This window comes from Schistocerca serialis, chromosome 6 (genome assembly GCF_023864345.2).
Source record: "Schistocerca serialis cubense isolate TAMUIC-IGC-003099 chromosome 6, iqSchSeri2.2, whole genome shotgun sequence".
NCBI classification, from domain to species: Eukaryota; Metazoa; Arthropoda; class Insecta; order Orthoptera; family Acrididae; genus Schistocerca; species Schistocerca serialis.
In genome coordinates, this window is record NC_064643.1 from 86,674,381 (window position 1) to 86,687,629 (window position 13,249).

At 45.1% G+C, this 13,249-nt stretch overlaps 1 protein-coding gene across 1 annotated transcript in view; it reads left to right on the forward strand.

The window, feature by feature from the left end:
- LOC126484098 (UDP-glycosyltransferase UGT5-like) overlaps nucleotides 1-13,249 on the forward strand; it is a 118,612-nt gene that overhangs the window by 46,656 nt on the left and 58,707 nt on the right. Inside the window, exons 4-5 of the mRNA XM_050107474.1 lie at nucleotides 4,439-4,759; nucleotides 10,643-10,865. Coding sequence (XP_049963431.1) covers nucleotides 4,439-4,759; nucleotides 10,643-10,865 — 544 coding nt within the window. The remainder of the gene's footprint in view (nucleotides 1-4,438; nucleotides 4,760-10,642; nucleotides 10,866-13,249) is intronic.

A 13,249-nucleotide genomic window follows, 5' to 3' on the forward strand; every position in this document is an offset into this window, starting at 1 on the left:
CTTCTCGTCTCGGTGTTCGACAAACGAGAAACGCGAACTCCCAGCCACAAGGATGGAGTTCAGATACCGTCTCCACGTGAATGTAGCCAGAAGAAGTGCTCTCAATCACTGAACGCTGCATACTCCACGACAACCCCCTGTCCGGAGGCGAAATTCAGAAACGTGTGAGTTCGCAACAGTACAGTGCCTAACCATCCTAACTATAAAATCTCCTGAGAGCATAGACAGCATCTCCCTTTGTAGCAACAAAAGCTGATACTGAGCGACCGTCAAACCCGGGTGCTCCAAACGGAAGACCGCTTCTCTCCACTGCTGGCTTCCCATCAAACCTCGGCTCCCCTCTCTCGTAACTCAGAAGGCGAATCATATTCTTGAAACCAAGGAATATTCTCCCTCCACAGATTCTTCCGAACGCCAATCAACCATATTTTAGTCTTTCCTCATCGAGCGTGGAAAGTTTGCGAGGAAATACGTATACTCTTACAATGGTACGCTTCTCAGAGAAAAAAATCTTCGTAAATAACCCAGTGTGGTGGGTAACGTTTCCTCGTTCCTCTCTGCTGCGTCCAAGACTTTCAGCGTTTCTGAAGTATTATCCAGTTATCCTTCCGGCCTAGCTACAAAACCATCCGGCCGCCGCTGTATTGTGCTTCCGCGTCCAGGTGCCCAGACCGTCCGTCTTGGAACTTCCTGTGTCAAGCAGGACCAACACACCTGTGCGGGCCTTTCCACCCAGGGCTTGAGTTACGCCTGCTGTTTCATTTCTACTCGCGTTCCAACCTCTACAATCATTCACGACGCCGTTTTGGTAATAAAGACACTCCATCAGCTATCTTGTAATAAGCGTTAAGAACTATTTACATGGTGTACGTGACAATGTCTGTCTTCTTTAAATATTCATATACAGGGTGGTCTATGGATAGTGACCGGGACAAATATCTCACGAAATAAGCATCAAACGAAAAAACTACAAAGAACGAAACTCTAGCTTGAAGGGGGAAACCAGATGGCGCTATGGTTGGCCCGCTAGACGGCGCTGCCATAGGTCAAACGGATATCAACTGCCTATTTTTAAATAGGAACCCCCATTTTTATCACATATTCGTGTAGTACGTAAAGAAATATGAATGTTTTAGTTGGACCACTTTTTTCGTTTTGTGATAGATGGTGGTGTAATAGTCACAAACGTATAAGTACGTGGTATGACGTAACTTTCCGTCAGTGTGGACGGTATTTGCGTCGTGATACGTTACCTGTGTTAAAACGGACCGTTTACCAATTACGCAAAAGGTCGATATCGTGTTGATGTGTGGCTACTGTGATCAAAATGCCCAACGGGCGTGTGCTATGTATGCTCCTCGGTATCCTGGACGACATCATCTAAGTGTCCGGACCGTTCGCCGGATAGTTACGTTATTTAAGGAAACAGGAAGTGTTCAGCCACATGTGAAACGTCAGCCACGACCTGCATCAAATGATGATGCCCAAGTAGGTGTTTTAGCTGCTGTCGCGGCTAATCCGCACATCAGTAGCAGACAAATTGGGCGAGAATCGGGAATCTCAAAAACGTCGGTGTTGAGAATGCTACATCAACATCGATTGCACCATGAATTTCTATGCACTAGGAATTGCATGGCGACGACTTTGAACGTAGTGTACAGTTCCGCCACTGGGCACAAGAGAAATTACGGGACGATGACACATTTTTTGCACGCGTTCTATTTAGCGACGAAGCGTCATTCACCAACAGCGGTAACGTAAACCGGTAAATATGCACTATTGGGCAACGGATAATCCACGATGGCTGCGACAAGTGGAACATCAGCGACCATGGCGGGTTAATGTACGGTGCGGCATTGTGGGAGGAAGGATAATTGGCCCCCATTTTAACGATGGCAATCTAAATGGTGCAATGTATGCTGATTTCCTACGTAATGTTCTACCGATGTTACTACAAGATTTTCACTGCATTACAGAATGGCGATGTACTTCCAGCATGATGGATGTGCGGCACATAGCTCCTGTGCGGTTGAAGCGGTATTGAATAGCATATTTCATGACAGGTGGATTGGTCGTCGAAGCACCATACCATGGCCCGCACGTTCACCGGATCTGTCGTCCCCGGATTTCTTTCTGTGGGGAGAGCTGAATGGTATTTGCTATCGTGATCCACCAGCAACGCCTGAGAACATGCGTCAGCGCATTGTCAATGCATATGCAAACATTACGGAAGGAGAACTACTGGCTGTTGAGAGGAATGTCGTTAGACGTATTGCCAAATGCATTGAGGTTGAGCATTTATTGCATTAATGTGGTATTTACAGGTAATCACGCTGTAACAGCATGCGTTCTCAGAAATGATAGGTTCACAAAGGTAAATGTATCACATTGGAACAACCGAAAAAAATGTTCAAATGTATATACGTTCTGTATTTTAATTTGAAAAACCTACCTGTTACCAACTGTTCGTCTAAAATTGTGAGCCATATGTTTGTGACTATTACAGCGTCACCTATCACAAAGCGAAAAAAGTGGTCCAACTAAAACATTCATATTTCTTTATGTAACACGCGAATATGTAATAAAAAATGGGGGTTCCTATTTAAAAAAACGCAGTTGGTATCCGTTTGACCTATGGCAGCGCCATATAGCCGTCCAACCATAGCGCCATCTGGTTTGCCCCCTTCAAACTAGACAAGTTTCGTTCTTTGTAGTTTTTTTCGTTTGACGCATATTTCGTGAGATATTTGGCCCGGTCACGGTCAGTGGACCACCCTGTATACAATATACAACCTATCAAATGATGCCTAATTGCGGTTGTAAATCACGGCAAAGTATGTATATGAGTGAAACTTCCTGGCAGATCAAAACTGTGTGCCGGACCGAGACTTGAAGTCGGGACCTTTGCCTTTCGTGGGGCGTGAGTCGTGCTTGGGTAGCTCAGCTGGCAGAGAACTTGCCGCGAAAGACGAAGGTCCGGGGTTCGATCGAGTCTCGGTCCGGGACACGGTTTTGATCTGCCAGGAAGTTTCATATCAGTGCACACTCCGCTGTAGAGTGAAAATCTCGTTATGTAGATGACTGGTTGTTAGGTGCGAAATTATAGCCACCTTACAACTACATACCCTATTGTCCAACTCAATGGTCAGCACTGCCGTTATGTGGCACACCCGGGTTCGAATCCTAGTATTGCCATGGACTTTTCCTCCTGAGAGGACAGGAACGGCATGGAATGAGCATCGTGTCGACGACTAAGGAGCTACCTGAGTGAGAAGCAGCAGCACCAGGGCCAAGAAAGCCGACAGCGGCCGGTAGGGCGGTGTGCTGAATCATCGCCCTTCCATGCCGCATTTGTCAGAGGATGACACGGCAGTCGGTAGATCGGTACCGAATGGCCCAACAGGGCTAGCACGCGGAGCTCTGCTTCACATATCGTTAACCGTGGTTTATTTGTGTAACCAGTTACAGGGAAGATCTTTCATCTAACGTGGAAGTGCAGCAGATATGCCAGTGAGAAAGCCGTGAACAGGAGGGAGATGAAACTGAATGACCTGCTCTTAAATACGGAGGTCTCTGTAGACATTCTGCTAGGGCCTATTATTATCTGTGATGCTCTGGTTTTCCGCCAAAAGAGACTCAGTGACAGCTCTTTGCTTGGAATGCACCTTCGTTACAGACGCCATTTTGAAGGCTACATACAGTGCTGCCACGTACGGGGACCTCATGAATCTAAAGCGGCTGAAGTGGTTGTATTTCACGATGGATGTCCCACGGCAAATTCCGCCTTTTTTTTCAACAGAAATTGGCCCAGAAAGAAAGTGCTGCATTATTTATTGGAATTATTGACACATGATGCATACCATAGTGAGCTTAAAGTCTGCCATATGATGTAATAGTTGAAGCTAGTTGCACGAGAACCATGTTTCAAAGCAGCTCTTTGGCTGTACGTCGAGAAATAACTATTTCTTTGGCTTAATGATCACCTTACGACCTCTGTTCAAATAAAACATGTAAAATAAAGCACCAAAACGGTGCAGACTCTGTGATGCAGATGTCCCAACATGAGCCGCGCGGGATTAGCCGAGCGGTCTGGGGCGCTGCAGTCATTGACTGCACGGCTGATTCCGGCAGAAGTTCGCGTCCTCCCTCGGGCATGGGTGTGTGTGTTTGTCCGTAGGATAATTTAGGTTAAGTAGTGTGTGAGCTTAGGGACTGATGACCTTAGCAGTTAAGTCCCATAAGATTTCTCACACATTTGAACATTTTGTCCCAACATGATTTGTGTTGTTGCATCATGCAACGAACAGTATTGTGAGTCTGGACTAGATTAGATGCCAGTAGATTATCGGGTGTAGTCAGTCCCTTTCTTGTATTGTAAACGTTAATTTAAATAATGAAAAGAAATACATTTTGCAACTTTTTTTTAACTCCGTTGCAGATGGGAAACCCAGACCATCCTGCCTACATGGACTCGTACTTCTCTCCCCACTCGGCGCCCTTCACCTTCTGGCAGAGGGTGAAAAACTCGTTCCTGCACGTCGCGGCCCGCTTCTGCGACTGGTGGTTCGCAGAGCGAGGGATGGACCAGCTGCTGGCCGAGGTGTTCGGCGATGCAGTGCCCCCGATCAGGGAGATAGTACGCAACACGAGCCTGCTGCTGGTCAACAGCCACTGGAGCGCCGGCCACCCTGTGCCCACGGTGCCGGGACTCGTCGAGGTGGGCGGCCTGCACGTCAAGGAGCCGAAGCCGCTGCCACAGGTATGGGGCGCGCAAAGTATCTTGGCGCGTACAGGCACAGGCAGTGCAGTAGGGGAGGGGACGGCGGTATGGTGGGGGCTCCGCTGTGGACGGCCACTGTGCCGCAGGCGAATGGCAGCTCGACAGCTGAGATCAACACTCAAATGCACACTCATATCTTGCGTAACATGTAAGCTACTGCTAACATGCCAACAAACATATTGCACTGTGATCTACAATTCTACTGTTATCGACCTCCAACGTCAATAGTTTCTCACTAGAGTACCGAAGAAAAGACAATCATAGAAACGAAGTATGGGGTGATCAAAAAGTCAGTATAAATTTGAAAACTGAATAAATCACGGAATAATCTAGATAGAGAGGTAAAAATTGACACACATGCTTGGAATGTCATGGGGTTTTATTAGAACAAAAAAAAGTCCACAAAATGTCCGACAGATGGCGCTGGACAGCAAAACGTCAGTGACTGCGCATGACAATCGTGTATAAAACGAGCTGTAATGAGAGAGAGAATCAGATGCGCCAGCAGTCGCAGCATGTTGACGTTACCTGAAAAGGCGCCTTTAGTGGCTCTGAGCACTATGGGACTTAACATCTATGGTCATCAGTCCCCTAGAACTTAGAACTACTTAAACCTACCTAACGTAAGGACAGCACACAACACCCAGCCATCACGAGGCAGAGAAAATCCCTGACCCCGCAGGGAATCGAACCCGGTAACCCGGGTGTTGGAAGCGAGAACGCTACCGCACGACCACGAGATGCGGCGCTTTTAGTGATGCTGTATTATTAGAATGGGGAATGTGCTAGTTCTGCGTTACGATCGTATCGCCATAGGAAGGGGATTCGAACGGGTAAAGGTCCGTTGACAAATGCAGCTGTGCAGCTGTGGCGAGAATGATTTCGAAGTTCGAAGCCACAGGCTGTAGCGGGTTCGCCTATGCACGGGGAAGTCAGCGCTCGTGCAGTCGCACGTCGTACCGACATTCCATAAACTACTGTTTGATTGGTACTTAGGGGTACCCTCCGATGCTATCCGTACAAAATCCATCGACATCATGAACTGTTACCTGGCAATTTAGTGAAGCGGAGGGCATTTGCGGTGGGGGCGTTGCAAAAGATGGCGGAACATGACGATTGGTAGAGTAACGTGTTGTGGACCGACGAAGTTCATTTCACGCTCCGAGGGTCTGTCAACGCCCACAACTGCAGAATTTGGGCTACCGAAAATCCTAGAACTGTCGTGGAAACTCCATTGCACGACGAGAAAGTCACGGTATGGGTTGGATTTACCACATCTACCGTTATCGTACCTTTTTTTCTTCGAGGAAATGCGTGATTCTGGTTTTGTAACTGCTACCGTGACGGGTGAGAGGTACGCCGATATGTTACAAAATCGCATCATCCCCAGACTGGCTGATAAACACCTGCTGGAACGTACGATGTTTATGCAGGATGGCGCTCCACCCCATATTGTTAGATGCGTGAAAGATCTCTTGCGTGCGTCGTTTGGTGATGATCGTGTGCTCAGCCGCCACTTTCGTCATGCTTGGCCTCCCAGGTCCCCAGACCTCAGTCCGTGCGATTATTGGATTTGGGGTTACCTGAAGTCGCAAGTGTATCGTGATCGACCGACATCTCTAGGGATGCTGAAAGACAACATCCGACGCCAATGCCTCTCTATAACTCCGGACATGCTTTACAGTGCTGTTCACAATATTATTCCTCGACTACCGCTATTGTTGAGGAATGATGGGGGACATATTGAGCATTTCCTGTAAAGAACATCATCATTGCTTTGTCTTCCTTTGTTATGCTAATTATTGCCATTCTGATCAGATGAAGAGCCACCTGTTGGACATTTTTTGAACTTTTGTATTTTTTGGGTTCTAATAAAACCCCATGTCATTCCAAGCATGTGTGTCAATTTTTACCTCTCTATCTACATTATTCCGTGATTTATTCAGTTTCCAAATTTATACTGACTTGTTGATCACCCGGTATTTTCCATGGCAACGCAAATCGAACCACACACCATCACAAGGAAATCTACTAAAACGAAAACTACTCATATGTTAAAAATATAGCTTAGTGGGCAAAGTCACTGACACAATACTGTAAATGGACGATAAAGAACGCATCTCTTGTGGAAATTGTCAGCCCCAGACAACATTTTCGCCAATATCACCTATATATTAAACTTTATTCTCCTTGTTCCACATATTACCTGAAGTAGTGATATGATGGGAACTACTTGCACCTATGTTCCTCCCTCCTTCCTCATACTCCTAATTGTATAATTGAATGAACACAGTTTTTAGTGTGTGCTCCAATACATGAGGGTAGTTTCTTCTTTTTGTAACCTCTGATATATCTTAAATAAATGACAATTGTAAATAAAAATTATTATGTGAGAAAATTTACCGGGTGATCAAAAAGTCAGTATAAATTTGAAAACTGAATAAATCACGGAATAATGTAGATAGAGAGGTACAAATTGATACACGTGCTTGGAATGATATGGTGTTTTATTAGAAGCAAAAAAATACAAAATTTCAAAAAATGTCCGACAGATGGCGCTTCATCTAATCAGAATAGCAATAATTACCATAACAAAGTAAGACAAAGCAAAGATGATGTTCTTTACAGGAAATGCTCAATATGTCCACCATCATTCCTCAACAATAGCGGTAGTCGAGGAATAATGTTGTGAACAGCACTGTAAAGAACTGTTATGGTGAGGCATTGGCGTCGAATGTTGTCTTTCAGCATCCCTAGAGATGTCGGTTGATCACGATACACTTGCGACTTCAGGTAACCCCAAAGCCAATAATCGCACGGACTAAGGTCTGGGGACCTGGGAGGCCAAGCATGACGAAAGTGGCGGCTGAGCACACGATCATCACCAAACGACGCGCGCAAGAGATCTTTCACGCGTCTACATTATTCCTTGGTTTATTAAGTTTTCAAACTTATACTGACTTCTTGATCACCCGGTATATCACAGCTGGCTACTACTATTACAGCAATCCACAAATAATGTTACTCCCATTACCATGTACCTGTGCTGATGGTTAAGGTATCGGACTATGCTTCGTTATACAAAAGGTTATGTTTCGACAGCGAGACATATTTGAAGTAATGGGAATGGGACCAAGGATCTGGTGCTCATAAAGTAAACTGTAGCTAAGGGAAAGAAAAATGGCTCCCAGCTTAATTAGACAAAATGGTACAATGAGATTATAATGTTCATTAAGAAAACTGACCATTGTGCATGCCTTTACTTGGCACTAGAGTCTGTTTTGCAAGTAGGAGGCGAAACAGTACCACAATCTAGCAATTCTTGTAACACTAATTTTTCTATGAGCAGCACAGACTGAAACTGAAAAGGTTCTGGCAATACACTGGCTCTCATTAACGTCTGCTTTCTATATTCAACTCAAACAAGCTGAGGCTCGTTACGCAAAATCATTCAACAAGGGAGCAGCATAACTAATATGGACATGAAGTGCTTTTGTCTGCGTAAACACTGACAAGTAACAGACCCTTAAACTGGTATGTTAACTGATACGATCAGTATATTTTATGTTTGGTACAATATACTTCTTTGCGTTAAAGATTAAAGAGATTAAGTGAAACACTATAAGAAATCATAGTAACATTGGCTCTTAGTATGGGGACCCAGAAACTATATCAGTTGACTGAGATCGGAACTTAACACTTCTGAAAAGACAGAATAAGGGTTCAAATGGCTCTCAGCACTATGGGACTTTACGTCTGAGGTCATCAGTCCCCTAGAACTTAGAACTACTTAAACCTAACTAACATAAGGACATCACACACATCCATGCCCGAGGCAGGATTCGAACCTGCGACTGTATCAGCAGCGCGGTTCCAGGCTGTCGCGCGTAGAACCTCTCGGCCACTCCGGCCGGCTAGACAGAATATGGAAACACTTTTTAAACACAAATATATGAAAATAAACACTTTTATGTACATGTGATACAGGTCATTAATCATATGGGCCTTTAAACTTAATGTCGTACAACCACTTTTTATGATTACTGTTTTATTCAGTTACTTTTAATACTGAATAGCGATTTTAGTATGGATGACTTTTAACTGAAGTAATTAGTTCTTGTATTTGCTTGTAGACTAATACAAAATTTTAACTGTTCACTTGTCAAATTTTACGTGGAATATTTCGAAAACAAAGCTAACTGAGAACTTACGAAAATTACTTCTCCCAAAAAGCTAGCGATAAAATAAATGTAAAATATTACGCATACATAGGAAAACAAATCCACAACTGTACAGCTACATTATTAATCACAAACAGCTCTAGACAACGTCTGCCGTAAAATATGTAGACGTAACTATCGAGAGTGACCTTAAGTGGAATCACCATACAAAACAAATAGTGGGAAAAGCAGAGGCCAGACTAAGATTCATAGAATTAATCTTAAGGAAATGTAACTCCTCCACGAAAGAAGTGTCTTATAAGGCGCTTGCTCACCAGAATCTTGAGTATTGTTCATCGATCTGCGATCCCCATCAGGTAGGGCTGATAGAGGAGATAGAGAAGATCCAACGAAGAGCGGCGCGTTTCGTCACGGGATCGTTTAGCTAGCGAGAGAGCGTTACGGAGACGCAAAACAAACTCCACTGGCAGACGTTACAAGAGAGGCGTTGTGCATCACGAAGAGATTTACTATTGAAATATCTTGACAACACTTTTCAGGAGGAGTCAGACAACATATTACTTCCCCCACATACATCTCGCGTATTGACCACGAGGAGAAAATTTGAGAAGTTACAGCCAATGCAGAGGCTTACCGACAATCATACTGCCCAGGCACTATCCGCGAGTGGAACAGGTGTGGAGGGATCAGATAGTGGTACCGAAAGTTCTCTCCGCCACACACCATTAGGTGCCTTGGCGGAGTGTGGTGTAGGTGTAGAACATGCAGTATGGTGCCATATCCTAAGTCATACAGACATAAAAGGGGATTAAACTTACTTGTAATTGCATGCATTACATCAAGTAGATAAAAAACCTACTCAAATGCCACGCGGGGTTAGCCGAGCGGTCTAGGGCGCTGCAGTCATGGACTGTGCGGCTGGTCCCAGCGGAGATTCGAGTCCTCCCTCCGGCATGGGTGTGTCGTTGTCCTTAGGATAATTTAGGTTAGGTGGTGTATAAGCTTGGGGACTGATGGCCTTAGCAGTTGAGTCCCATAAGACATCACACACATTTGAACATTTTTTTGAACCTACTCAAATTCACAATAGTGAGAGAGAGCGAGAGAGAGAGAGAGAGAGAGAGAGAGAGAGAGATTCTCGAAGTATGTGGAGACTGTTTGAAAACAGAATTTCTTGTAAATCGTCTTTACTGCAGACAAGCTCGGGATAAATATGTATCTTAGAATTTTAGTTGTATCGGAGAGAGAAATGAGAAATTACGATTTTTATTTAGTCAAACTGAAGCAATGTGACATGCTAATGTGACACAGATGGTATCATCGTGAAGCTAATATTTCAGTTCGACTCAAATGCAAAGCTGGTTAAATGACACTATGTTTGGCACTGTAATATGTTTTTTGTACAGGGTGCTCAAAATAAAAATGTCCCGGAACATATTTCACGCAGCTTAAGACAGGCGACCCAGCCGACATCATCCGAACCCAGAGCAGATTATGTACGTTGGGTTGCCTCTCCTAAGGTGCATGAAATTCTTTCCGGGACCTTTTTAGCTCGCCCACTCTGTTCGTTAGTAATTTATATGAAGTCACCACTGATCCACTAAAGTGTCAACACCCACTGTACTCTGGCGAGAGCACGGCGCCTTCCCCACTCACCTTCGTGGCTGGTACTCGTTTACAGGAGCTGCAGCAGTTCCTGGACGGCAGCCCGCAGGGCGTGGTGTACTTCAGCCTGGGCACCATGGTGCGGCCAGACACGTTCGCGCCGGAGAAGCTCCAGGCGCTGCTGGACGTCTTCTCCGAGCTGCCGCAGAGGGTGCTCTGGAAGGTGGACCCAACCAAGGTGCCGCGCCTGCCGCCCAACGTGATGGCCAGGAAGTGGATGCCGCAGAACGACGTCCTCAGTACGTTCCTGCTTGTCTCAACTCCGAGCCCATAGGCGGTGAAAACTGCTACGCTGCTATACACTTCACCTTTTTCAGTCATGAGAAACGCTGGAATGCAGTTTTAGTCCACTTCCTTGAAAATTTGGTTGTGGTTTTTAGACCGAGGACTAGTTTGATGCAGTTCCTTGTGCTGCTCTATCTTACGGGAGCCCCTCCACCTCTGCGTAACTGTCGCTACCTACATCCATTTGAATCTGCTTTCTGTTCTCATGCCTTGGATCCACTCTGCTTTATTCTCCACACTGTTTTCTGGTATATCTCACGTAGTTAGATGCCTGAGAAACCACACGTTCCAAGTCAACTAGAGGAATGTTTATTACAACACAATAGGATATCAGCTAAACAAAAAACATTTGCTTACAATACTTAACACCGAACTCTCACAGACTTTTATCAGGCGTTCGCCTGGAAAACTAAAAAGTTACTTAAATATATTTAGTGGCTGTTATTTCAGATAGACGACACATGTATATAATTAAGACGAAACGGACAATGATCTCTTCGGTTCGAATGCGCACCGGGCTCCAACTATTACGAGAATCAGGGAAATGCCATGAGTAATAAGGATGATGGGCAATGGGCACTGTATTCGTAGTGTGTGGATAAGTTGAAAATTTGGGTCTGACGGGAGGAGTACCAGGGTAGGCCGTGCAGATGCACTAACCACTGTGACCGGATGGCTTATTGGTCAGAGCAACTGTCTGGTAAGCACGAGACCCGGTCTCGAATACTGGTCTGGCACAAATTTTCATCTTTCCCCCATTGATTTACATCAACACCCACTCGCAATCAATGTCAGTCATTCATGTATGACTTAAAGTTAGTTAAGATTAAGAAAGTAAAGACTAATTCAACGAAGTTCTCCACTGGAAGGAAGGAAAGTGTACTCGGCAGCAACTGGCCGATGATACTTCTCGGAGGTGACGTTGGATAGGTGCAAAGTCCTGTGTCGGTGGCTCCTACCGGTCCCTGATGGAAGGGTTACGATTAGCCGGCACATTAGTTGGCCCATAGCATAGGCGGAAATCTGCCAATGGGTGTAGCTGCGCCGCTATAAATAGCCCGTGCTTGGAGCTATACTGCTGGAGCTGTTTCCACGGCGGAGGGAAGTTATTTATTTATTCGTGTCAAAAGCGTTGCATACCAAATAGACAGAAAGAGAAAAAGAGACTAAATATATAAAATTAATACATAAAGAGAATATATATATATATATATACTATGAGACAATTAGAGCCATATAATAATAGTTGTAAATAAATACATTACAAGCTCTAAATGTAGTCAGACCAAAAATTAGCGACTTCGACGGCATTGTCTCTGGCCCACAGTAAATCCTCCAACCGAGAGGAAAGTTGCCACAGCTGCAGAGGGGCTAGGTGGTTTGACAGGTCCCCAAGACAGTTCCATTTGGCCATATTATCCTGTGTTCTATGCACCCCCACTTCGTTCCATTTGGCCATATTATCCTTTGTTCTACACACCTCTCTTCTCAGTCTGTTGAGGGACTTCCACGTTTTACATTGCAGATTTTCTACTGAGGGTAGGGCCTCCGAAGCTGGGATCCATGATGCGATATCTGCGTTTCTGGTTGACCACAGGTTTTGTCGTGCCATTGACGGTGATGCTCTCTCGTGGACGGAAGTTTCTGGTAAGCTCTTCCTAGATTTCAGCCTGCTTAGCGGAAATTGGTGTCCACGCAATGGGTGAGCAGCTTTCAGTTCCATTTTGCATCTCTCTGTGTTAGCGGTAACCTACCGTCTTTATATCTGGCGAGGCTATCCCCACCAGACTGCAGAGTTTGTAGGTAGCAGCGGCCCTCAAGCATTCTGATGTCATTCCTTGACGGCAACATCCACATGGTACAACTGTACCAAAGTCGGCACGGGTATTCAGCGGCAAAGTAACGTAATGCAAGTGCCGATGTTCTGAGTACTGTCGGTTGGCCACTTCATCCATTGCTTGTGAACTTATTGATTATGTTATTGCGGGCGCATAGTTTTTGATTAAAGTTTGGACACTGGTGCCTGAACGTCAGCGCACGGTCCAGAGCCACCTCCAGGTATTTTGGATTATGACAGTGCTCCAGCTCCATGCCATCCCATACATCTTTTAATTTTCTATTTTCGTCTTTTTTTCGTAGATGAAAAGCGCATACTTTAGTTTTAGCAGGTTTCGGTTTCGCGTATTTATTTTAGTACTCCCCCTGCGAGGGTGTGAAGTCGGAATATTTGACTGGAGCCATTAGCGCCAGATCGGCAGCATAATTGAAGATTTTTGTGTTAAAAAGTTGTGGCTAATCGTTACTCTTACATCTCAGACAAGGATGGTACTATGACGCT